Genomic DNA, 26,677 nt, shown 5'->3' with positions numbered 1-26,677 from the left:
AAGACATCTGAAAGCAGCCCATTCACCTCTGCCCCTCGGAAGGCTTCCTGAGCAGCAAGTTTGGAAATGCCGTTCTCAAATTGTTGCAATTTCCCAGAGTGACACGACATTGTGGGGCACTGTGAGAATGTTAAAATACCAAGTGGTTCATAGGCACCTGCCACAGGTTGCAGTGGTGAGGCAGGCACACCTAGTAAGGTAAGGTAAAGGAGCCTTGGACAGTTAAGTCCAGTCAAAGGCGACTATGGGGTTGCGGTGCTCATCTTGCTTTCAGGCCAAAGGAGCTAGCGTTTGTCCACAGTCAGCTTTCCAGGTCATGTGGCCAGCAGGACTAAACCACTTCTGGTGCAACGGAACACTGTGACGGAAACCAGAGCGCACGGAAACGCCCTTTACCTTCCTGCCACAGCAGTACCTATTTATCTACTTGCACTGGAGTGCTTTTGAACTGCTAGGTTGGCAGGAGCTGGGACAGAGCAACAGGAGTTCACCCCGTCACGGGGATTCAAACTGTCATTCCAACCACATAAAAAGTCATTCCCCCCAAAAAATAATAATAAAAAAGCAGGAACAAAATTTCACAACACGTTGCTCTATTAACAACTTTGAACTGCAACATGGGAGACACTGTAGATTTGTCTTGGTCTGGTGCATGTAACATCTTTCGTTTTGTAGTCGTGAGATTTCTGCTTATATTGTATTGTGATGGCCATTGGCTATAAACAACAAAAATCTATTGATTGACTGAGTCCCCAATTCAAGGGCAGCTTACGTTGCAATACTTGTGCAATTTTAACCAGCCTGCTAAAATAAAGCGACCCACCACTTTATTAAGGTTATTGATGGTTTCTCGTAGGACTGCTTCTTTGACCTGGGTCCTCCGTGGGAGCAGGTCTTCATGTTTACAAGAGTAGCGCCAGGTGACATCAACAACCTGAAAAACATGAGTTGAAAAAGAAGGCGGGGGGGAATTACGCAGTATTACATACAGGATTTGATTTTCTTATTATATACATATCTCATCTCCCCTCTCCATGCTCCAAGTAAGTCAAGATGGAGGCATACAGGGCTCTCTGCATCTGCATATTATAAAAAAACCTGCGAAGTAGGTTCCTGAGAGCTGGTGAGGGCCGCAAGCGAGCTTCATGGCTGAATGGGGATTTCAACCCGTCTTCCAGGGCCTAGTCTGACTTTCCTCTGATTTGAAGGGAAGAATATAGCCCCTGATAGTAGGGATGCGGGTGGCACTGTGGTCTAAACTACTGAGCCTCTTGGGCTTGCTGACTGGAAGGTTGGCAGTTTGAATCCCCATGATGGGGTGAGCTGCTGTTGCTCGGTCCCAGCTCCTGCCAACCTAGCAGTTCGAAAGGATGCCAGTGCAAGTAGATAAACAGGTACCGCTGCAGCGGGAAGGTAAACAGAGTTTCCATGTGCCCTGGTTTCTGTCACGGTGTCCCATTGCAGCAGAAGCGGTTTAGTCATGCTGGCCACATGACCCGGAATGCTGTCTTCGGACAAACACCGGCTCCCTCGGCCTGAAAGCGAGATGAGCGCCGCAACCCCATAGTCGCCTTTCATTGGACTGAACCGTCCAGAGGTCCCTTTACATTTTAGTCTGACCTTCCAACCAGCACACCACACTGGCTATGAAGTAGCTCAAAGTTTCATGCGCTGCAATATCAGAACTACTCCAGGAAAGAGCTCCTCTTTCCTTTGTCAAGGAATGATTGAACTGCTTTAAAAATGCTTAAAGGGAAAACTTTCCCTTGCGAGCATTGCCTTTATTTCAAACCCACACCGCCTCCCCTACCTCGTCTTTAGAGAATGCAATAATGTAGGAGAGCTTTTTCCCCCAGCCCATCTCATAGAGGAGGGGTTTGTCGCAGACGTTTTCACAAGGGTCACAGTGAAGCCATCTCTGCTGGGATGAGGAATAAACTTCGGTCCACACATGATCTGCAGGAGAGAAAAACCAAAGGAAAGTAACCAACATTGTAAAGGCACCTCCTCCATCTCAGGAAACTGTAAGAAGAGTTTGGATTTGATATCCCGCTTTATCACTACCCGAAGGAGTCTCAAAGTGGCTAACAATCTCCTTTCCCTTCCACCCCCACAACAAACACTCTGTGAGGTGAGTGGGGCTGAGAGACTTCAGAGAAGTGTGACTAGCCCAAGGTCACCCAGCAGCTGCATGTGGAGGAGCGGCGAAGCGAACCCGGTTCACCAGATTATGAGTCCACCGCTCTTAACCACTACACCACACTGGCTCACTACACAGAGAGAAAGAGTTGTAACGATACCTGTTGCATCCCAAATATATCTTGCTTCAAAGCCCACAGCTCTGCAGAAGAGGGTGAAGCAGTTGGACCATTCTCCGCAACGGCCACGCCTAGTTTCCAGAAGTTTCTCGGGATTGTTGTACCTGTGTACATTTTTTATTTAAAAAAGGGGGGGTTGCTGTCATTGCCACGAATACCTAAAACCATTATCATAAGCTGCCAACATTTTGAAATGCTACATTATTAAAATACGCTAGTTAGATAATTCCCTCCCAAGAACTCCCTCACACAGTGGTCATGGGTCTTGAATTTGTCCCATCCCCCCCCCCCACTTCCCTCCCTATCGTTTTTGCATCAAAAATGTAAACCATCATTTTAATTTGTGGAACTACCTAGAGTTCAGTGACGTTGAAGCAATATACAAATGTAATAAATAAAGAGGTAATATATAGGCTTCTTCCATGATCTAGCCCCTGCTTTAAATCCCCCAATCCCTACCTGCTATCAAACTGAGTACTGTATTTTTCCGTGTATGACACGCCCCCCGTGTATAAGACACCTCCTATTTTTGGGGACTCAAAATTAAGAAAATGGGGGGGGAGAGAATGCCCCCATGTATAAGACTACCCCCCCTTTTAAACATTTTTTTAGTAAAAAAACCCTAGTCTTATACCCGGAAAAGTACGGTAACTGCTGAACAAGGACATCCCATCTTACAATCTCTGCTGAAAGCACAGCCGACAGAACTAACTTTGGTATGTTGATATTTTGCATTTATTCAGACTACAGGGGGTTTAATCTCAACTGCCGCCCGCAAATTTCTGAAACATGGGATATCTGAATGACGACAGTGCTTCTGAACCTATCTTATAATGGGTGGTTGAACCTCTGGTCAGCCCTCTGTTTATGATCTACAGCTCCCATCATTCCTGGACATTAGCCAGACTTGCTGGGGATCATGGGAGTTGTAGTACAGCAACACCTAGAAGGGCCAAAGGTTCTACAACTGCCATTACTCATGACCATTGGTTAAGCTGGCTGGGCTTGAAGGGAGTTGAGTGACAAATCCATTCTTCTATGCTACCTGTCAGCAAAACAGAAAGCAGGGCTACGAGTATCTTCATGGTACTGCTTCAAAGGGCACCATCGTTCTCACGTGCTATATAAGGGATTTGTCAATAAATAAGTGGAAAAGTGGCTTCCAAAAACATACAGTGGAAACTTGGTTCTCGAACTTAATCCGTTCTGGGAGGCCGTTCAACTCCTGAAACCATTTGAAAAACCAAGGCACGGATTCCGATTGGCTGCAGGAGCTTTCTACACTCAATCAGAAGCTGTGTGGGACGTTTGGCTTCTGAAAAGCATTCAAAAACTGGAACACTAACTTCCAGGTTTTCGGCGTTCGGGAGTCAAAGCGTCCCGAGTACCAAGGCGTTCGGGAATCAAGATACGACTGTACTGAGCATACAGTTTCAAACACAGATTGAATTGTTAACCCACATACGTCCTATACAAACCTTGGAAACCGGTTGCTGAATTGGCAATGGTTACAGAAGTGATTTTCAACCCTACTCGCATCCCATCTCAGATCGTCTTCGCTAGGCGACAAATTTTCTTTAGATTCTGTCTGGCCCCCACACTTGCTGCACGGAAGGTTATTTACCCACTGGAAAAAATCACATTTAAACCAGTTCAGGAGTTCCAGCAACAGTATGTCCTGTTCGTTCAATGCATGTCCTGTAAAAATTAAAATAAAAGCAATTACAACAGAGCATGTGAATATCCAATTCACAGAATCACAGAACTGTACAGTTGGGAGGGACCCTGTGGATCATCTAGTCCAGGGGTCTGCAACCTGCGGCTCCGGAGCCGCATGTGGCTCTTTTACACCTTTGCCGCGGCTCCGGGGCGGATACTAGCGAGGGGAGGAGGCGCATTGTGCGCCCCGACACTCCCCACTGTGGCGGGTGCTGTACTGGCTGTGACGTCGCATGGGGGCGGTGCGTGCGTTAGTCACGCACTGTCCCGACGTAACCTTTCCGCCCGCCTGCTATATTGTAAGAGGCATATACGCTGGTCACTGCATTGAAAGGGGGCATGTACGCTGGTCACTGCATTGAAGGGGAGTGAAGAACACACACACAAAAAAAGGTAACTTGTTAATTTAACATTTATTTCTATGAGGAGGAGTAATTCTGAGGGGTCAAACAAAGAAATAATAAAAAAGTGACAAAAATGTTATTTTTATAATGACGAGGTTTTTTTCTTCGGAAACGGGTCCAAGTGGCTCTTTTTGTCTTAAAGGTTGCAGACCCCTGATCTAGTCCAACCCCCTGCAATGCTGAAACATGTTGTTGTCCTATACGGGGATCAAACCTGCAACTGTGGCATTATCAGCACCACGCTCCAACCAACTGAGCTATCCAGGCTTGCTATAATAGTGCAATCCCAGGAATGTTCACTAAGAAGAAAGTTACTGGTGTTTACTCCCAGGAAAGCATGCACAGGACTGCAGCCTAAGCAGACCAGAAATCGGGAGCAATTTCCCAGTGAGGACAGGGAAATAATTGTGGCAAATCATTTGACAACAAACCTGGTGTAGAACTTGAAAGTACAGGTGAAACTCGAAAAATTAGAATATCGTGGAAAAGTTCACTTATTTCAGTAATTCAACTTAAAAGGTGAAACTAATATATGAGATAGACTCATGACATGCAAAGCGAGATATGTCAAGCCTTTATTTGTTGTAATTGTGATGACCACGATATTCTAATTTTTCGCGTTTCACCTGTATTACTGGTTTTCTAAAGACACAAATTAGGTACCTGAAGTGGGAGATGCACCTGGGGAGAGAAAGGGCTGTAGCTCAATAGCAGAGCCCATGTTTTGACATGCTAAGACAAACCTAACCTAGCACAGCAGCAAAAAGAACTGGGGAAGAACGAAGGGTTTATTACAAACTCTATGGGAGCCCACACTGTTTGTGCTAAGCCAACATTTGGCTAGGCATAACATGTGAACCAGGCCAATGACAAAAAGGGAGCTGCTTAAAGAGGATCAAGTCAACGGTGATGGAATCAACATCAAATCAATTCTTTGTTTTCGGTCTACACAGATGCTAAACAGTAATTCTTAACTGCATATGAATTTGAGGAATTGGGGCAGTATTTATTTTAGATGTAAAATACAGTGGTACCTCGGGTTACAAACACTTCGGGTTACAGACTCTGCTAACCCGGAAGTAGTACCTCAGGTTACGAACTTTACCTCAGGATGAGAACAGAAATCGTGCGGCGGCAACAGGAGGCCCCATTAGCTAAAGTGGTACCTCAGGTTAAGTACGGTTTCAGGTTAAGAACAGACCTCTACAACAAATTACGTACGTAACCAGAGGTACCACTGTAATATTCTTAAAGAAAAACCTCATCAATGCCCCATACTTGGCAGCTGCTAATTCTGAAATGCTTCCCCTTCTGTCTAATTTTGTACATCGATAGAAATACGCCTACTTGTACACAAATGCTCTAGTTAATATCGTCATGTTTCCAAATCATGTCTAACTTATTACCTCTGTCCATTTTCCTTGCTTGGATCAGCTTTTCATGAGCTTTCCTGCTCAGTTCTTGGATTGGGATGCAAGCCAAGGCTTTCTTTTGTAAACTAGGGTTCTCATATACCATTACATGCAGAAAGTTTGATTGAAGTGTCTTCAAGAAGATTGATTCAAATGTCTGAAATGGGGGGTGGGGTGGAAATGTCTCGTTTCAGTTGCCTCAAACAGATTTTCTAACAAGTTCTGGTCATTTGTTCTTCTAAATGGTCTAAAGAGGAATATTCATGTGGGAATGAGGAGCACAATCTACTGAGAACTGGAATCTAGAGAAGCACCAAAAGGAGGTAAGTAGAACATGACTTTCCTAACCTCTCCTCCGCTGGCAGCACCCCCAAACACCATTCTTGACATTCAGGGGGTCCCCTGAATAGGATGTGCTGTGTTTTTTTTGGGGGGGGGGATCTGAGGGAGAGAGCTGGTAGCCAAAAGCAGTAAAGCAGTTTTTGCCCAATTTTTCGCAATCCACATTCCTACTACCCCACAGCCCATCCCATTCAGGAGTTCCAACACTTGGGAGAGGCTTATTGAGCACTCCGGGAAGCAGGGTGGGGGCAGGAAAGACCTGCCACCCCTTTCCTCTGGCTTCTGCAAAAGCATAACTTTTTTTAAAAAATGGAGACAAACCAGGTAATTGCTTCCTTTAGTCCTGAAATGGGCCTTCTGTTAAGGCAGGAGAAATGCCAAGTGGTTCTGCTGGGTCTCCTTGATCATGGTCTATATGTGTATGAAGAAGACTGGTGTGGAGAATGAGAGGTTAAAAACAGGAATGGGGAAAGCTTCCACCTGCTGTTGGACTCCCAACTCTCACCAGTCCCAGTCAGGATGGCCCATGGTCATGGCAGAGAGGAACTGCAGACCAACATTGGGTGGGCCTCAGGTTCCCCATCCCTGGATTAAAGGTTGAATGCGCACAAAAGCCGACCCACGTACAGGCAGTGACAAATATTACTGCTCGAAGTGTGGTTCTAATATAGTCCAAGCAGCAGGCCCAGATCTGAGCCAAGTGAAACGCAGGGACATTTACTGGATTACCGGAACCGTCAATCATGGTCAAATATAAGGCAAACAAGACACAGCCTTCTTGATGTCTGTCCCTTTGGGAAGCACAACTTGATGCCAGTCAGGGCTCTCATTAAGAGTACTCAAGAGTGGGGAATCATCAGAGACCGTGCCTGGCCCCTCAAGATCTGGAAGTGAATCACCCCATGGTATGAGTTGGGGCCTCTTTCAGTTGGAAGAGAAAGCAAAACAAAGCATTTGTAACTCCAAACCAGGTATGCTTTGGTTTCAGCGACAGACTTTCTGAATCTGGACTTTACAACACATGGGAAGAATCACAAAATGCCCCATGTTCTCCAGCCTGAGTGTGACTTTATTTCGCTACTTGTTGTATTTCTCTCTCTTTTCCCTCCTGGTGAAACCTAATAAAACTCAGCGACCCTTGTCTTAGTTTCCTTCCATGTGAGGTCAGAAAGCTGGAGACTCCCCATTTATCTAGAGTAGATATGGGTAACTTTTGGCCCACCAGATGCTGCTGAACGACAGTTCTCGTGAGCCCCAGTGAGTATGACCAATGGCCAGGAATGATGGGAATTGTAGTTGTGTGACATCCAGAGTGCCAAAGGTTCCTCACACCTGATCGAGAGGTAAGTAGCATCTGCGTATGTACACTCAGCAACACGCACCAAGGTACAATCATGCAACAAAATGAGTGATTTCAGTGTGTGTCTACATCAGGAATGAAGAACCTCTGGGCTACAGGCCAAATTAAGGGGTCACAATTTGGCTCACAAGGTGGTTTCCCCCCAATCTCAATGTCTGACGCAATATATAACTACAGTGGTACCCCGCAAGACGAAAACCCGCAAGACGAAAGGGTTTTCTGTTTTGGAGGCGCTTCGCAAGACGAATTTCCCTATGGGCTTGCATCGCAAGACGAAAGCCCATAGGGAAATGCTGGCGGTCGGGAGCAAAGACTTTCGCCCACAGCCGGCCTTCAGAAGAGGACCTCTTCTGAAGGCCGGCGGGGGGCAAAACTCTTTGCTCCCCCCCGCCTGCCTTCCCCCCCGCCTGCCCCGGGCGATCTTAAAATGCTGGCGGGCGGGAGCGAAGCGTTCGCTGCCGACCCCCAGCATTTTGAAATCTCCAAGGGACAGCAGAGAAGTCTCTGTCCTGGGGAGATTTTAAAATGCTGGGGGTCGGGAGCGAAGCGTTAGCTGCCGACCCCCAGCATTTTAAAATCTCCCCCTGTCCCAGGGAGATTTTAAAATGCTGGGGGTCGGGAGCGAAGCGTTCGCTGCCGACCCCCAGCATTTTAAAATCTCCCCGTGTCCCGGGAAGGTTTTAAAATGCTGGGGGTCGGGAGCGAAGCGCTGCCGACCCCCAGCATTTTAAAATCTCCCCGTGTCCCGGGGAGGTTTTAAAATGCTGGGGGTCGGGAGCGAAGCGCTGCCGACCCCCAGCCTTTAAAAATCTCCCCGTGTCCCGGGGAGGTTTTAAAATGCTGGGGGTCGGGAGCGAAGCGCTGCCGACCCCCAGCATTTTAAAATCTCCCCGTGTCCCGGGGAGGTTTTAAAATGCTGGGGGTCGGGAGCGAAGCGCTGCCGACCCCCAGCCTTTAAAAATCTCCCCGTGTCCCGGGGAGGTTTTAAAATGCTGGGGGTCGGGAGCGAAGCGCTGCCGAACCCCAGCATTTTAAAATCTCCCCGTGTCCCGGGAAGGTTTTAAAATGCTGGGGGTCGGCAGCCCGACCCCCAGCATTTTAAAATCTTCCCGGGACACGGGGAGATTTTAAAATGCTGGGGGTCGGCAGCGCTTCGCTCCCGACCCCCAGCATTTTAAAACGCTGTTCCGAAGGGGGGCGGGCACACCTGCCCCAGCCGCCCCACTTCGGAAAGCTGTTCCGAAGTGGGGAGGGGGGGCGGGGACACCTGTCCCAGCCGCCCCACTTCAGAAAGCTGTTCCGAAGTGGGGAGGGGGGGCGGGGACACCTGCCCCAGCCGCCCCACTTCAGAACGTTGTTCCGAAGCGGGGAGGGGGGGCGGGGACACCTGCCCCAGCCGCCCCACTTCAGAACGTTGTTCCGAAGTGGGGAGGGGGGGCGGGGACACCTGCCCCAGCCGCCCCACTTCGGAAAGCTGTTCCGAAGTGGGGAGGGGGGCGGGGACACCTGCCCCAGCCGCCCCACTTCGGAAAGCTGTTCCGAAGTGGGGAGGGGGGCGGGGACACCTTCTGAAGGCGGGCAGGGGGCGAAAGTCTTTGTCCCCCCTGCCTGCCTTCCCAGGGGCTTTTAAATCGCCCCGGACAGCGGAGAAGTCCTCCGCTGTCCGGGGCGATTTTAAAATGCCGCCCGCCAGCATTTTAAGATCGCCCGGACAGCGGAGAAGTCCTCCGCTGTCCCAGGGTTTTTTAAAATGCTGGGGGTGGGAAGAAAAGCCCTTGTGTCCCCCCCCCCCAGCCTTCAGAAGAGGTCGGGGGACAGACTGTCCCCGGACCTGGTCTGAAGGCGGTTTCCCTAGGAACGCATTAATTGATTTTCAATGCATTCCTATGGGAAACCGTGCATCGCAAGACGAAAAAACCGCAAGACGAAGAGACTTGCGGAACGAATTAATTTCGTCTTGCGAGGCACCACTGTACTGGCATTTCACAGACGGAGAGGCGAAAACTGTTCCCAAGAAGAAGAAGAGGAGTTTGGATTTGATATCCCGCTTTATCACTACCCTAGGGAGTCTCAAAGCGGCTAACAATCTCCTTTCCCTTCCTCCCCCACAACAAATACTCTGAGAGGTGAGTGAGGCTGAGAGACTTCAGAGAAGTGTAACTACCGTATTTTTCGCTCTATAACACGCACCCGACCATAACACGCACGTAGTTTTTAGAGGAGGAAAATCCGTAGGCATGCCACCCGTAGGCATTCCCTCCATAACACGCACAGACATTTCCCCTTACTTTCTAGGAGGAAAAAAGTGAGTGTTATGGTGCAAAAAATACGGTAGCTCAAGGTCACCCAGCAGCTGCATGTGGAGGAGCGGAGACGCGAACCCGGCTCCCCAGATTACGAGTCTATCGCTCCTAACCACTACACCACACTGGTTCCCAAGAGTTGCTACATGAATTAAAGAACTCAGCTCGAGGGTGAAACTTAAATTTACACATACTATTTCCTTGTTCAACGTAACAGAGTTCGGAAGTGGTTACCATGACAGCAGGCTGAGCCGTTGAGTCCTGATTGGAATCAAGAGTTCTCGACGGCCGGTGTGCAACAGGCTGCATGTCTGTTACTCTTCTAGAGGATCCTGACATTTCGGTTGTATTCGATCCATTCAATTGAATATTTCTCTCCCCAGTAACTAGGTCTCGGATTTTGTGCAGCTGCTTAATCGATGTGTCGTCCTTAGGAAAAACGAGACAGGTTTCCCCCCTGAAATGGTAGTTACAAAAGTCAAGTCTTCTGTATTGAGATGCAAAAAAACAAACAAAACAAAACAAAAACCAGCACTAGCACCTCCACTTGGCTTTGCACCTGGACTGAATTATTTACAGCACAATCCTAGGCATATCTACTCATACAAGTTCCACGGACTTTAGTGGGGATTACTCCTAGGGCGAAGGATATGGGATTGCAGTCCTTAGTGCTTTCTCATCCCTGAAGAAACAACCCACGGCCCTGTTTGAGTTAGTGACAATATGATTCAGATACACAGTGGACCCTCTGGTTACATACTGCTCTGGATACGTAACTTTCAAGTTACGAACGTGGCAAACCCAGAAGTGTATTCTTCTGGGTTTCGCCGTGCGCACATGCACAGAAGCACTCTATTGTGCCGTGTATGCGCACAGAAGCGGCGCCTCTGGTTACGGATTTTTAGGGGTGCGCACAGACCCCCGGAATGAATTAAATCCGTAACCAGAGGGTACACTGTAATATCCTGCTCTGGCCCTGCTCACACACTGTTCATACATCAGGGTAAAGTCTGAAGGGGGAAAGAGTGCCAAATGTGTAATGATCATGATCATGATAATATTAATAATAATAAGAATACCACCTCACACATCTGGCTGGGTTGCAGCCACTCAGGGCAGCTTCCAACACATACAAAAACATAACAAAACATCAAATGTCTTCTAAAAGTTGCTAACAGTAGTTCTTTGTTTCCTTGACATCTGATGGGAGGGCGTTCCACAGGGCCGGCGCCGCTGTTGAAAAGGCCCTCTGCCTGGTTCCCTGTAATTGCATTTCTCACAGTAAGGGACCCGCCAGAAGGATTCAAAACATCTGGATTGCACCAGGTTGGGAAAGGTGGTTTTATATGAAAATGTCCCATCTGAAGGTACTCACCTCTTCAAACCCCATTTCAAAAGGACATTCAACAGCTCCTCTGGCAGGCAACAATCTAGTGAAAAAGGCTTGGTTTTCAATCCGAATAGACTGATATTTTTCCTCATTTGGGTGTCTGATAGATTTAAAAGAAAAATGTAAGGATTGATTTCAAGTTACTTACAAAACAGTGTTTTAATCTGATTAAGCAACCTGGAACACTGCTCTCGCATTTCAGCTATGGCTTCCTGCAGCACACTGGTCTTATCCCAAAAGGACTTTTTGGTGTCTACAGTGGTGTTGGGCAGATTCACAATTCACATGTGCTACCGTCAATTGTTTATGTAGCAAATTAAGTTTCAAAAGAATGGTTATGTAAGCTTTTCGAATATTTAGAATTAGCCAAATTGACAGATATAATAAGATAAAAACCAAAAAGTGAAGTGAAAAAGGAATGGGAGTGCATTAAAAGCCAAGGTTCGAGGACAGAAATCTGGCTGAGTCTGGAATAACCTTGTGAAGTGAAAGGATAAGAAACAGGGATTTATATCTAGATGCTAGGAATGAGATGATAAGGAAAACAGAAAGATACAATGAGAGGTAAAGGAGGTGCTGTGGGATTGGTGGAAGTCAATGTTTTCCTTTTGAGTGTTTATATTATTAATTTGTAAGATTTGGATTTGTTTTTCATATGCTCGTTTTTGTGTTTTGTGTATTGTTATTTTTTGTTTTGTTGTTGTGCGGAAAATACTAATAAAATTTACTATTTAAAAATAAATAAAAAAGTTTCAAAAGATCTTTTCAGGTCTTTTATTGCTTATGCTCTCAGTAACTCTGTATGGCAAGCCCCTGTTACGATTTTGCACAATTGAAACGGAGGGTCAAAGCCTGCAAACCTGAGGTCCTGCTGACAATCAATGTAGGCCATACCGAGCCAGAGGAACCAATGGTCTGACTTAGAATCATAGAATTGTAGAGTTGGAAGGGATCCTGATGATCTAGTCCAGCCATAGGCAAACTCAGCCCTCCGGATGTTTTGGGACTACAACTCCCATCATCCCTAGCAAACAGAACCAGCGGTCAGGGATGATGGGAATTGTAGTCTCAAAACATCGGGAGGGCCGAGTTTGCCTATGCCTGATCTAGTCCAACCCCCTGCAATGCAGCTATCCCATATGGGGATCAAACCTGCAACCTTGGCGTTATCAGCACCATGCTCTAACCAACTGAGCTGTCCTAGGGGTGTCATCTACAGTGGTACCTCGGTTTAAGAACAGTCCGGTTTAAGAACGATTTGGTTTACAAACTCCACACAAATGGAAATAGTTTCTTGGTTTGAGAACTTTACCTCAGTCTAAGAATAGAAGCCGAACAGTGGAAGGGCACCGACGGCGGGAGGCCTCATTAGGGAAAGCGCGCCTCAGTTTAAGAACGGTTTCGGTTTAACAACGGACTTCCGGAATGGCTTAAGTTCATAAACCGAGATACCACTGTACCCGGAATTTCCTGAACATACCCGGAATACAGCAGCTGGGAGCAATGTCCAGGCAGAAATTGTCAAAATGTCTGGGAAAATCTGGACGTATGGCAACCCATGTCAGCAGTGTCGTTTCTGCCGATTTCCCTCAAAAGCAGCTTTACAACTATGGCAAAAAGAGAGAGAGCAGCTCAACAACTTTTGTGTCCAGGCTGGTACAAGCTTTCTATGTTCCTATGGTTAGAACATGAACCAATGTCACTTCGAGTCTCAGGCTGAAACTCAGGTGTGACACACACCTGTGTGTATTCATGCTATCATTATCATAATCACCACAATTATTATCATCACTGCTACCACTGTTTTTAAATCAGCTTCAGGAAGCTGCAATCTTGAGTGGAGGACTAGTACTGCTGCTAAAACTCTCTTCTCTGGCTGTTGCACCACTCAAAATTTTCTCTTCCCCCAGCTGCTCCCCCCCCCCCCAGCACAAGAAAAGACCTTTTTGGGATAGAAAAGACCGAGAAAGACCTTCTTGGGATAGAAATTCAAGAAACGAATAATAAATATATATTTTCTCCAGGGGAGGAAGTAGATAAAGAGATCTTAAACAACTGGAGGAAAAAACAACTGAGTAACACACCTCAGTTCCCCGTTATACTTTCCAGTTTTTCATTCAACATTGCAACCTTGCAAAGACTGCTGTTAGAAAAGCATCAGAGAAAGATGCCTAGGACCTAGTGCCATGAAGCTGAGAGAAGCCATGAAGCCATGTCGTGGACTCAACTACGTGGCCTTAAAATCCCTTCCAGTCTCTATTTTCCACCGGCAAAAGATGAATAATGGGGGGGGGGGCGGTTCTATGTGATGATGATGGTCACCAACTTTAACAGCTGTAAAAGAGGATTAGACTAATTCAGGGAAGAGGCTACCAATGGCTAAAAGCATGATAGCTCTATACTACTTGCAGGATCAGAGGTTATTAGGTTAAACCACAGAGCCTAGGACTTGACGATCAGAAGGTCGGCTGTTCGAATCCCCACACTGGGGTGAGCTCCCGTTGCTCGGTCCCTGCTCCTGCCAACCTAGCAGTTCAAAAGCACATCAAAGTGCAAGTAGATGAATAGGTACCGCTCCTGCAGGAAGGTAAACAGCGTTTCCGTGCGCTGCTCTGGTTCGCCAGAAGCGGCTTAGTCATGCTGGCCACATGACCCGGAAGCTGTAAGCCGGCTCCCTCAGCCAATAAAGCGAGATGAGCGCCGCAACCCCAGAGTCGGTCACGACTGGACCTAGTGGTCAGGGGTCCCTTTACCTTTAAACCAGTTACTGTGGAGCAACAGGAGAGGGCAATTTGGTGGCTGCTGTCCTGCTTGTAGGCATCCCATGGGCATTGGAATGGCCACTATGGGAAAAACAGGAGTTGGAACTAAGCAGACCTTTGTTCTTGCCTCATGTTCTTAATACAAGATTCTTCCTCATCTGTGTACAGCTGGAAGTCGGTATTATCATCACAGATGTCAATTCTATCAGTCACACCCCAATCCTAAGTATACTTATAATGATCTCAGTGGAACTTATTTCCAAGTAAAAACATACTCGGAGTAGAATGTTTTCAGCTTACGAAGCTGCAGTTGCTCTCTTAAATGCACATTAAACATTGAAGCCTTAACAACATTTTCTCAGATGTTCCATAACCATGCTTAAGATTTCATCCATGGAGTCCAATCTTATATATATAGAAAAGCAAGCAGAGATAAAACCTGGATGTTCTCCACACCATGGTAACTCACCCCGCCCCCCGCCCCCCTTAGATTACCACAACATATTGTTCTGGGTTTGTCTCTCGGAAACTTCAGTCTGTTCAAAATACAGCTGCCAAGATGCTAACTAGGACCAGCTGTAGGGTATATAGCTAGTCACTATATTGGCTTTTGAATTATGGTGCTGGAGGAGACTCTTGAGAGTCCCACGGACTGTAAGAAGATCAAACCTATCCATTCTTAAGGAAATCAGCCCTGAGTGCTCACTGGAAGGACAGATTGCGAAGCTGAGGCTCCAATACTTTGGCCACCTCATGAGAAGAGAAGACTCCCTGGAAAAGACCCTAATGTTGGGAAAGATGGAGGGCACAAGGAGAAGGGGACGACAGAGGACAAGATGGTTGGATAGTGTTCTCAAAGCTACCAGGATGAGTTTGACCAAACTGCGGGAGGCAGTGGAAGACAGGAGTGCCTGGCGTGCTCTGGTCCATGGGGTCATGAAGAGTCGGACACGACTAAACGACTAAACAACAACAACATACTGGCTGGTGAGCCATTTCTGGATGCGATTCAAAGTTCTTGTATTTAGTTAAAAGTAAACAATGGCTTGGGACTGATTTCTCCCAGATGCTCTTGCCCAGAGGATGCTGTCATCCTTAGAGACCTTCTTCTGCATCCCTAAACTTCCTATATTAAGAAAATGCTCTCAGTTAGATATATGTGAAATGCCCGCTCTAGGGATGCATCCTTAGTGTGCCAGGGTTCGAAATTAGCAGGGCGCCAGGCGCTTTTTGCACCTAAAGATTCTTCATCTGCGAGCACCTCAAAAAGTATGGGCGCCATTTTTTGCACCTGGCTGATGCTCAAGGATTACTGAAATGCATGGCTTTGGAGCGTCGAAATATATGTTAAGGATAGACAATATGTTAAGGAGTTTAACAATAAAGAGTAGAGTGTTTTGAAAACTGGAGTGTGGCACTAATATTTTTTATTGTAAACACCAAATTAAATATGTATTAACCATTTCTGCTAAAAATATGATATTAACAATGTGTCAGTTATATGAATTGAATATTAATTCATGCTTATCAAAATAATAAATAAAAAGTGTTGCTGACACACCCACACTCCGTGGCAACTAGACATTCTGTTTTGGCACCCACTACCCAAGTCCCATGGGACGTGGGTGGCACTGTGGGTTTACCCACAGAGCCTAGGGCTTGCCGATCAGGTTGGCGGTTCAAATCCCCGCGACGGGGTGAGCTGCCGTTGCTCAGTCCCTGCTCCTGCCAACCTAGCAGTTCGAAAGCACGTCAAAGTGCAAGTAGATAAATAGGTACCGCTCCGGCGGGAAGGTAAACGGCGTTTCCGTGTGCTGCTCTGGTTCGCCAGAAGCAGCTAAGTCATGCTGCCACATGACCCAGAAGCTGTACGCCAGCTCCCTCGGCCAATAAAGCGAGATGAGCGCTGCAACCCGAGCCGGCCACAACTGGACCTAATGGTCAGGGGTCCCTTTACCTTTACCTTACCCAAGTCCCAGAAGCCATTTGGCTCCTAGCTTTTCTGTCCCAGTTTCTAACACTGCTTACTTATGTTCTGTCAGCATCAAGCAAAGCCTCTCTCTTTATTTTTGGTGCCTAGAACAGCCTTTAACAACCTGGTGCCGTCCAGATGTTTTGGACTACAAATCCCATCAGCCCAAGCCAGTTAGCCTAGATCTCCCAGCACAAAATCTAAACTGATTACTATGCATGGGTTTTATTGATCTGTATTGATTTTTCCAACTAGCAGGAAAGGATTCTTACTTCTGTGAATCCTCACTTCTAAGGACAGACCCCATGTGATCATTCTCTCTTCCTCTTTGAAGTGTCTGTCCCTGGGCTCAGAAAAAAAATGATAACCAGTTGCTGAACCAGCTGTCATTGCCACATAAAGAGGCTTGAAGAGCTATTTTCCCAGCTTAGGGAAGTTTTGGGCATCAAACTGGTAACAGCAATCTGTTGTATTAAATGCAGCAACCCCACTGCCCTTTCATTATACAAGTCTTTAATCTTTCTTCACAGAAATCTAACTGAAATATATGGAATTGACAGCACAATCCTGTATATGTCTACTCAGAAGCTGGTAAACGTAAGAAGAAAAAATTAATATAGGTTGTACAAAAGGAGCCTCACTAGCTATCACACATGTCTTTAATGCCAAAAGCTTTCCCATTCAGACACGTAAGAACCTTATTTAGTAATGAGACCCGATACCCTTGTAAAATTAACGTTTTATTAACCCTTCCTAACCAGAACCCCTTTTTACTATTAAAAAATCCTGAAACACCATGTTATAAGGCATCCAAAATAATCAGATCTGCACACCAGATTGAACTAGAATTAGTCTGATGTAGCAACCCCGGAAGTCTAAAAAACACTTTCTATTCCAGTGATTGCTTAGGCAAAAGTTTACAGAAGGAATCCTAATAAACAGGAACTAAATAGGAGTGGCGCAGTAAGCCACAGCCTTAAAAAAGAAGCTACATTTCTCGCATTAAGTTCCAATTTCATTTTATTCTGTAGGGTGTGCCAGTCTGATTCTTTAGAATACCTCAGAACCAGATATCCTGGGATCTTTGAAAACTCATTTTAACTACGGTATTTAGAAGGTAGATTCAGTGTGTAGATCAACATGATTCCCATTTGGTCCTGTGAGGGCATTTCAATTATGCAGTCTGATATGCAGCTACTCAATTAAATTTCTGGGCAGTGTTTTCAAACAGCTGTCAATTGTAAAACAAGCACTCTTCAAAGGCTGAATTTCTCTTGGTGTGAATTTAGTTACAGTATTTAGCATTTTTCAAAAGCAGTGGTTTTCCCCTCCTCCCCTCCCTTCCCCGTCGTAAATAATAACCTGCTCCATTACTTTAAAAGGTGGATTCTTAAGATTTCTGGAGGATTTCCACAATATTCCATTCTATACCTCATATAAATGTTCTGGTTTGGGATACCTTGGTAGTGTTCCAGATTGTTTCCTCGGGCTTCTTTAACACACCCCAGTATTTTGATTTATTTTATTTTTTGCTTGTTTCTAAAACTTTGTTTCTAAAATGGCTGCTCTGGGCCTTTCTGTTGCATTCTGTTGCCTCTCCTGGTATGCCCCGCGGAGGACCTTAAGGTCCACAAATGACAACACTTTGGAGGTCCCAAGTCGCAAGGTGGTTAGATTGGTCTCAACTAGGGCCAGGGCCTTTTCAGTACTGGCCCTGACTTGGTGGAACACTCTGTCATAAGAGACTAGGGCCCTGTGGGACTTGACATCTTTCTGCAGGGCCTGCAAGACAGAGCTGTTCTGCCTGGCCTTTGGTTTGGACTCAGTCTGACCCTTATGGTTTTGATCTATGGGCTACTTTTAAAACGAGGCTGCATTTTAACCTGTATTTTAAATCCCCCCCCATTATGTTTTTACAGTAATTTTACTGGTGTTAGCTGCCCTGAGCCCGACTCTGGCTGAGGAGGGCAGGGTATAATTTATTATGATTATGATTATTATGATTATTAATTCTGACATCTGTACCCAGAGATCTCAACTCTCTGGCCTGAAAGCACCATAACAAATTCAGTGGAGAAGGAAATGCACTCTGCATATCCACAGAGGTTTTCTAATTTATTATCACTCCCGGGGTCTCTAATCTGCATGTGGAAACACAATCTGCATGTGGAAACTCTAATCTGCCTGCCAACACAAACAGGTTCTTCAAAATTAAGATCTACCAGGAATGCAGATGGGAAGGCTTCCTATCACAGTAGGCCAGAAGCATGTGTCTCATAGTTCAATAGGAGCACTGAGATGCAACTTCATATTATATTATATATACACCCTGATGCAACGAATGGGCACAATGGTAAGGCCACACAGCAGAAGCAATTGCAAGACAGGGGGCTTCGCGACCGCTATTTTTAAGCAACTGGCCCCACAGGAGGGAGAGATCTGGTTGCAGCCGACCCAACGCAACATGGGCAAACCGATACTCTGGGTAAACAGGGCAACGTCAAGGCAATCACTGCCTCGCCCGCCCGCGGCACTACACGCAGCTCTTCCATCCATGGTCCAAAAGCTTTTATTTACCAAGACGCGCCGCCGTCTCCCGGCGGCCTCCGCGAGGAGACGACACAGGCGCAAGCCGTCTCACCACCCTCGGCACTGTTGTTTGCCGGGCCCGTCCGCACCCCCTCACCTGATGCTATTTATCCGCATAGGTAAGCAGCAAACGGGAGGCCTCTAAAAACGTCTCTGTGGGATTCAGGGACGAGCGCGTCGCTGCGGAGGGTCCCAGGGCGGCCGCCATCCTCCCACAGCGGCACTTGACCACCCCGGGTGTCTTTGCCAGCGAGCAAGGAAGTTGGACTTTGCTGTGCGCCCGCCCGCACTCAATTCGGGATAAAGCTGCCTCAAGCGGCGGCGGCGACTCCAGAAAGTGAGGCGAGCGGGCGGAATCCTCCCTCCTCCCCTTTCAGAAACTTCTGTGAACGCGGCGACGTTTTCGCTCCGCCCCTGGCGCGTTGGTTTATTTATTTATTTTTTAGGGTTGTTAAGCATGCGCAGTAGCGAGAATGACGCCACTGCCATCACACTCGAAACTCTAGTCTAGACTTTTATAAAGCTCAAGAACCAGCTTCTTTCTGGTTGTTATTTTCACCTGAAATGCGAGTGGCCAGACTGTTAGGCGCTCCCTTTGGGTTAGAAAGAAATCAGGCTCCCTATAACAATAGGGATTCCCCAGGTTCTGCATTTGCCAGGTTGATTTGTTGAAGGATATATTGATCTGGTTTATGCTGTGATCTCATGGTTATGTTTTTGCAAAATAACATGTTTAGTATTTTAGCCCCGCCCCCTAAAATGTGACCCATTTATTTGGGTCAGTCGTGTCAGGTTTTGTCATTTGTGTGTGCCCAAGGTAATCCAGTGAGTTTCATGACTGAGCAGAGATCTGAACCCTCGTCTCCCAGGTCCTAGTCTGACCACTACACCACACTGGGTCCTTGTCAGAGAAAAGACAGGAAGGGAAACAAGTATATGAACTAATTTGTCCAAGCTTTAGAATACTCTACAGTGCAAACTGAGTTGCTGGTGATATAGTTAGTTATTGTACCAATTATTTTGATTATTTGTCTCATCTACCAACTATATCATAGCGATGTCTCCTAGCAAACTGTGACCTAATAAGTTATTGTAAGCGATTTCAGTTCAAGCCCTGCAAAGGCTGCATATTGGGACTGAAATATACAGCCTTTGCAGGGTTCCAACTGAAATTGCTTTACCTCTTAATTGATTCCCATCTTCACAAGAGAGCTGAGCAAGGTCGAGTTCCAATTTCAGAGAGTTTCTTGAGCAGGTAGCATAAGAGCAGATGGGCCTTTCTAAAAAATATTGACTTCGAAGCTGCCATGTACATTTTAATTCTTGTGTATTGACCCATTCATTATTTCGGCATGTAGCACAAAGGACAATTTCAGCATTGTTCTGTGTTAGAATAATTCGGAAGTACAGTGGTACCTCAGGTTACATACGCTTCAGGTTACATACGCTTCAGGTTACAGACTCCGCTAACCCAGAAATAGTGCTTCAGGTTAAGAACTTTGCTTCAGGATGAGAACAGAAATTGTGCTCTAGCAGCGCGGCAGCAGTGGGAGGCCCCATTAGCTAAAGTGGTGCTTCAGGTTAAGAACAGTTTCAGGTTAAGAACGGACCTCCGGAATGAATTAAGTACTTAACCTGAGGTACCACTGTATGGGCACCAGACCTTAAAAAGTCCCATATCCCTGGTATCCAAGGCTTTTTTTTAGCCGGAACTCACCAGAACTCCGTTCCAGCACCACTCCATTGGGTGCCATTACTATTATAAGAGAACAAGGGAGGCATTCATGGTGAGTTCCGGCACCTCTTTTTCTAGAAAAATAGCACTGCTCGTATCAAACTGCAACCAAAAAATTCTTTAAATGAAAAACAGGCATGGATTAGAAAGAACATCTTTGTTTCTTTTAAATGTAGTGCACCCACAGTTTTTCTTCACAACTGATTCCGTAACAGTTAAGAATAATAGAGTTGCCTTTTTGTCCTACAGGAATTCATTTCTGAAAACTGCCGCCATGCTTCTCCACTTCTCAAGAGATGTCTTAAAAACAGCATGCCTCAATCTTCAAGGTTCCCAAGTACATCGGTGTTTGAGAATCATGAGAAAGCCTTTGAGCACGGGTGCAACTCCTCGCAGCCGAAGGAGGGTGGTTGTCACAGGCATTGGGTTGGTGTCGCCCCTAGGTGTCGGAACGCAACTTGTGTGGAACAATCTTCTCCAAGGAAATTGTGGGATCGTTGCTCTTGAAGGGGAGGAATATTCGGCCGTCCCATGTAAAATAGCCGCCTGTGTGCCGAAGGGAGTTAGCGAGGGCCAGTTTCACAGAGAAAGCTTTGTGTCGAAATCAGAGAGCAAGGCCATGTCATCTGCCACCATCATGGCCATAGCTGCTGCCGACTTAGCAATAAAAGACTCTGGGTGGCATCCTCAATCTGAACTGGACTATTTGAATGCTGGTGTGGCAATAGGGATGGGAATGGTTCCGCTGGAAGACATTTCTGACACGGCCTCCATGTTCACAACAAAGGGTTACAACAAAGTCAGCCCGTTCTTTGTTCCAAAGATCTTGGTCAATATGGCGGCAGGTCATATTAGCATCAGATACCAGCTGAAGGGACCCAACCATGCTGTATCCACGGCCTGTACCACAGGAACACATGCTGTCGGAGACGCCTTTCGATTTGTAGCCTACGGTGATGCTGATGTGATGTTGGCTGGGGGGACGGAGGCTTGCATTAGCCCCTTGTCTCTAGCCGGGTTTGCCAGAGCTCGGGCTCTGGCCACTAGCTTTAACTCAAGCCCCCAGCTGGCTTGCCGGCCATTCCACTCGCTGAGGGAGGGATTTGTCATGGGAGAAGGTGCCGCCATTTTGGTTTTGGAAGAATATGAGCACGCTGCACGGAGAGGAGCTAAACTGTACGCAGAAATTTTGGGCTACGGACTCTCAGGTGACGCTTGCCACATAACAGCCCCTAATCCAAATGGGGATGGTGCCCTCAGGTAAAAACCACATTTAAATAATTGTTAAGTTGTTTTCTATATTGGGAATCAATCCATACATTAGAAATTCCCTAATGTTTAATACTTATTTTTGAACTTCCCAGCCCAGTCTGGAAGCTGTCATATACTGAGTCAGACTGGCTTATCGAGCGCCACATTCACTGGTATTGACTGCTTTCCAGGGTTTCAGACAGCAGTCTCTCCTAGCCCTTCATTGAAATGTTGGAAATTGAACATAGGACTGTTTGTACACAAAGCTTGTGCTCTAGCACTCAGCCATGGCTCTGCAGTGTACTCTGAATTCTGTGACATGTTAACAACAACAACAATTCATTATTTATACCCCGCCCATCTGGCTGAGTTTCTCCAGCCACTCTGGGCGGCTCCCAACAGAATATTAAAAATACAATAAAAGATCAAAGATTCAAAACTTCCCATGTCTTCTAGATGTCAGATCGTTGCTTATTTCCTTGACATCTGATGGGAGGGTGTTTCACAGGGCGGGCGCCACTACCGAGCAGGCCCTCTACCTGGTTCCTTGTAACCTCAATTCTCGCAGTGAAGGCCCTCAAAGCTGGACCTCATTGTCTTGACTGAATGATGAAGGTTGAGACGCTCTTTCAGGTCTACAGGGCTGAGGCCATTTGGGCTTTAAAGGTCTGCACCAACACTTGGAATTGTGCTTGGAAACGTACTGGGAGCAAATGTAGGTCTTTTAGGACCGGTGTTATATGGTCTTGGAGGGTGGCCACTCCCAGTCACCAATCTAGCTGCCACATTCTGGATTAGTTGTAGTTTCCAGGTCACCTTCAAAGGTAGCCCCATGTAGAGCGCATTGCAGTAGTCCAAGCGGGAGATAACTAGAGCATGCAGCACTCTGCCACCAGATGTCTTCTAAAAGTCAGTTGTTTATTTCCTTGACACCTGGTGGGAGGGCGTTCCACAGGGCGGGCGCCACTACCAAGAAGGCCCTCTGCCTGGTTCCCTGTAACATCACTTCTCGCAGCGAGGGAACCACCAGTTATATTTTGTCTGTCATACATATTATTACTTGTTGGGGACCCTCAATTTATTTTTGGGCACTCCCCTGCCCCACCTGCAAAAAAGTGTACAAAATTGTATGTGGCATAAAGTGTATGCAAATTTTATGCAAATTTCTGCCTTCTCTTTTGAGTGCAGCAAGGGCCTCAATCCATATACAATATACCAGACCCAGAAAATCTTGTTGGCACACCTGGCCAAACCATGATCTCTCCTTCAATACTGCCTTGAAGCCAATTGTGAGAATTAAGTTAGAAAAGAATTGTGAAGCACTTTGTATCTGTTCAGTAGTCTTCTAGAAATGATTAATAATATTGCAGAAGTAAAATTAATCCCCCTTACCCATTTTGAATGGCAAAGGACATAGGACAATGTTTACCTACATTAATTAGATATGCTTGTTCAGTTTCAAAGAGACATGGCTGCTACTAGTGTTTGTGGAAATATTATTTCCTTTTAAAGATGGCAAGTAACACAGCAGAACATTCAAGATAATTAATGCCTTCGGCTCATTAGGACTGAATTTTCCACTTCGGCATTAGCTTGGCCATAGATTCTATGGAACATTTCAATTAACACGACCTAACATGCAAGACAAATGCATTTATCCCTGCCTTAAGGATGTATCCTATGGAATTGATTCTTACTCATTTTCATCTGCTGAGGCTGCATGTTGAATACAGAATGGTGATCTTGTGAAGTTGCACGATGGATGATTGCATGATTGTAGTTTTAGGGTTTAATCGCTTTCGTGCACAGTGGTTGCATTCACATGCAACACTAAACCGTGGTTTAGCGGCACATGGATGAGTCTCCATGAAGCTGAGCAGAGGGCTGAGGTCATGCACTCCTCCTCCTACACAGTTGGGAGGAGGGCTTGCGCCAAGTTTAGTTTACTTTCAAAGAATCTTGGCTGAGTATTGTGTGGGAACTGATTAAATCTGCGAGCCACCTTCCTTGCCCCAACCTCCAGCCCTGGGAGCCTTTCCCAGACCATGACTTTGAGAACAGCAGAAGCGACTGGGAGGAGAGGAGTTCAGGGATTGGCTTTTGTTGTTTTTTAAAAATAATTTTAGGTTGTGTGTCCTTGTTTCTTAATTTAATCCTTTTGCATCATTTCATAGGATTTGTGGTTTTTTATGTACAGTGGTACCTCGGGTTATATATGCTTCAGGTTACATACGCTTCAGGTTACAGACTCCACTAACCCAGAAATAGTACCTCGGGTTAAGAACTTTGCTTCAGGATGAGAACAGAAATCGTGCTCCAGCGGCGCGGCGGCAGTGGGAGGCCCCATTAGCTAAAGTGGTGCTTCAGGTTAAGAACAGTTTCAAGTTAAGAACAGACCTCCAGAACGAATTAAGTACGTAACCAGAGGTACCACTGTATTGTGATTTGCTGCTATTTTTATCGATTATGAATGAGTAATTCTTTATTGTAATTTAGAAGTGTAAACTGTTTACTTGCTGATGTTTAATTTTAGTGTGTACTATTGGATTCTAATGTATTATTGAACACTGCTTTATTTGGTATAAGTTGTTTATTTTAAAGGTATTGTGACTTTTTAAATAGGATCTGATTGTTACTATTAATGTTTTATGTTTTGTTATTATTTTTGTGTGTGTTGGAAGCCGCCCAGAGTGGCTGGGGCAACCCAGCAAGATGGGCGAGGTATAAATTAATTTAATAATAATAATAATAATAATAATAATAATAATAATAATAATAGTTAGACAGTGGCTTATTTAGAAACAGACCAGTTTGCTGTAAACTGGGATCCCTGGTTCATAGGTAAGGTTTTTTGAAAGCAAAGCTAAACTTGACAGAAATGCTACTTCCAGCCACACTGGAATAAGAGAGAGAAGGCAAAAGAATGTTTGAACTCGATACTTGGTTAGGTTTGTGGAGACCCTTATACGTGCTTCTAAACCATGGCTTAGTATTCCATCAGGCTATGAACTTAAGTATGAACTTAAGTAACAAAAATCTCTTTCTTTTTCATTCTCCTCCCCTAGATGCATGTCAGCAGCAATGAAAGATGCTGGAATTTGCCCTGAAGATGTAACATACATCAACGCTCATGCCACCTCCACTCCACTAGGAGACGCTGCAGAGAATCAGGCTATTAAAGTACTCTTCAAAGAACACGCATATTCTCTTGCAGTTTCCTCAACAAAGGGAGCAACGGGCCATCTTTTGGGTGCTGCAGGAGCTATTGAGGCGGCTTTCACTGCTTTGAGTTGTTACCATGGAATTTTACCACCTACTCTAAATCTAGATCAGACGGAAGCACCGTTTGACCTCAATTATGTTCCGCTAGTACCCCAAGAATGGAGAAGTGAAAAGCAGCGTATTGCTCTCAGTAATTCTTTTGGCTTTGGTGGAACTAATGCAACACTGTGTTTTGCTAATGTTTAGCTTTACTGTCCATGAATGTATTTTTTTTTTTAAAAAAAGAAGATCTGTTAATGGCCTGAAAAATGTGTAGCAATGCAAACCTCTGTGTGTGTTTCCCCACTTGTCCCCACCCCAATTCATTCCTTTTTTCACATTTATTCCTTTTAAAGTTTATACTCAAACAAACAGTAATGTGCATTTATAACGTTTAGGCTGAGGGCATCTTTTCATAAATATTTAAGAGTTATGCTCCATATCTGCAAGCAGAAGGAAATCACAATTCGTAACAGCTTCCTGCCCCTGGAAATGGGGGCATCCACATTTATCAAATGGGAAGCAGTATGGGTTTGTTGCTCAGTCATAGTGCCAAACCATAATTTAGAATTATATTGACCCCAGACTCGCCTTCTCTCCCTTTCTAGGCTGATATTCCCTCCGGAGCTTTCTTTGTAGCAAACCATAGCTTTGCACTTGCCTGCGAACTAGGATCACAAACCAGAACCAAACCCTGGTTTGGGACAAAGCCCAAGGCTTCTTGGGACTTACTCATATAAATGCCAAGCTACGTTTTGCTGTTATTATTGGTATTTTTTGTTGGTATTATTCAATTATAAAATACCCAAAGTTTCCTAGGCACTATACAAACACTCCAGAATAATAAAGCCCTTCTCTGTGGGATTACAGTTTAAGCAGAGGCAACACAAAAAGGAAAAAGGGGGGGGGGGAGGAAGTGGAAAGAAAGCAAGAACCTTACATAACTGTCATTATGATGACTGGGGTAAATGGTGACAGCTCTGGGAGGTGGGTGTCCAAATGGCAACTGGTTTCTCAGCCAAATTAATGGAGCGGGTTGTGCTGTAGCAAGGTGGAATAGCTCCTAATAGATGGCAGCTTAGGGAGATGAGGAGCCAAATGGCAGCAAGACTCTTAGAATCTTATCAGTCTTGAGGAGCTCTTAGTGAGAAGGTATAAGCCTTCTTTTCCAAAGTGACCTAGAAAGTCCAGTCATTCCTGGACTTTACTGTATGAAGGTGAGTAAAGGTGGAACACAAGACTATTCATGAGCATCGCCCCCCCCCCCCGAGTTGTCCTCCAGCTCCTTGCACTGGTGTAAAACCTCTTGGTCGCAAACATTGCTTCAAGTTGAGTGGAGTGCTGCCCTGGATGGAAGGATGGTTTCTCCAAAGAGAGAGAGCCAGTGTGGTGTAGTGGTTAAGAGCGGTAGACTTGTAATCTGGTGAACCGGGTTTGTGTCTCCGCTCCTCCACATGCAGCTGCTGGGTGACCTTGGGCCAGTCACACTTCTCTGAAGTCTCTCAGCCTCACTCACCTCTCAGAGTGTTTGTTGTGGGGGAGGAAGGGAAAAGGAGAATGTGAGCCGCTTTGAGACTCCTTAGGGTAGTGATAAAGTGGGATATCAAATCCAAACTCCTCCTCCTCCTCCTCCTCTTCTTCTTATTATTCTTATTCTTCAAACAAGCAAGGGTCCTTTGAATCATTAAAATGTTTTCTTTTGCAAAGTATTGAAGCTGGGAGCTCTCCACCATATACTGTCTTCATAATTCGGCAGATGATTACACAGCACAGTTCAAAATGCATTCGCCGCTCTCATTTTGACAGCGACAGTAAAAGAATAATAAAGAAATCCTCAATAAATTTCATATTGAAAAACA

At 45.7% G+C, this 26,677-nt stretch overlaps 2 protein-coding genes across 2 annotated transcripts in view; one reads left to right on the top strand and one right to left on the bottom strand.

Annotated features, from left to right (window-relative positions):
• NGLY1 (N-glycanase 1) overlaps positions 1-18,971 on the bottom strand; it is a 27,927-nt gene extending 8,956 nt beyond the window's left edge. The window contains 9 exon segments of the mRNA XM_081165049.1: positions 824-934; positions 1,811-1,956; positions 2,301-2,422; positions 3,797-4,016; positions 5,848-6,010; positions 10,093-10,314; positions 11,234-11,348; positions 18,669-18,679; positions 18,681-18,971. Of these exon segments, the coding sequence (XP_081021175.1) occupies positions 824-934; positions 1,811-1,956; positions 2,301-2,422; positions 3,797-4,016; positions 5,848-6,010; positions 10,093-10,314; positions 11,234-11,348; positions 18,669-18,679; positions 18,681-18,779 (1,209 nt within the window). The 5' untranslated portion in view covers positions 18,780-18,971.
• On the top strand, positions 18,567-26,677 carry OXSM (3-oxoacyl-ACP synthase, mitochondrial). The gene is made up of 3 exons (XM_081164761.1): positions 18,567-18,690; positions 20,556-21,566; positions 24,623-26,677. The coding sequence occupies exons 2-3, from the start codon at positions 20,581-20,583 to the stop codon at positions 25,023-25,025; spliced, it is 1,389 nt and encodes a 462-aa protein (XP_081020887.1). The 5' UTR covers positions 18,567-18,690; positions 20,556-20,580; the 3' UTR covers positions 25,026-26,677.

Source organism: Podarcis bocagei (genome assembly GCF_964188305.1).
Source record: "Podarcis bocagei genome assembly, chromosome: 12".
NCBI lineage: Eukaryota > Metazoa > Chordata > Lepidosauria > Squamata > Lacertidae > Podarcis > Podarcis bocagei.
This window is presented reverse-complemented; position numbering and strand designations above follow the sequence as displayed.

Bases quoted from the DNA above. Each gene is read 5' to 3' on its own strand.
- OXSM (XM_081164761.1), top strand. From the start codon at position 20,581: ATGCTTCTCCACTTCTCAAGAGATGTCTTAAAAACAGCATGCCTCAAT. The intron at 21,567-24,622 runs GTAAAAACCACA...CTCCTCCCCTAG, and splicing joins AATGGGGATGGTGCCCTCAG to ATGCATGTCAGCAGCAATGA.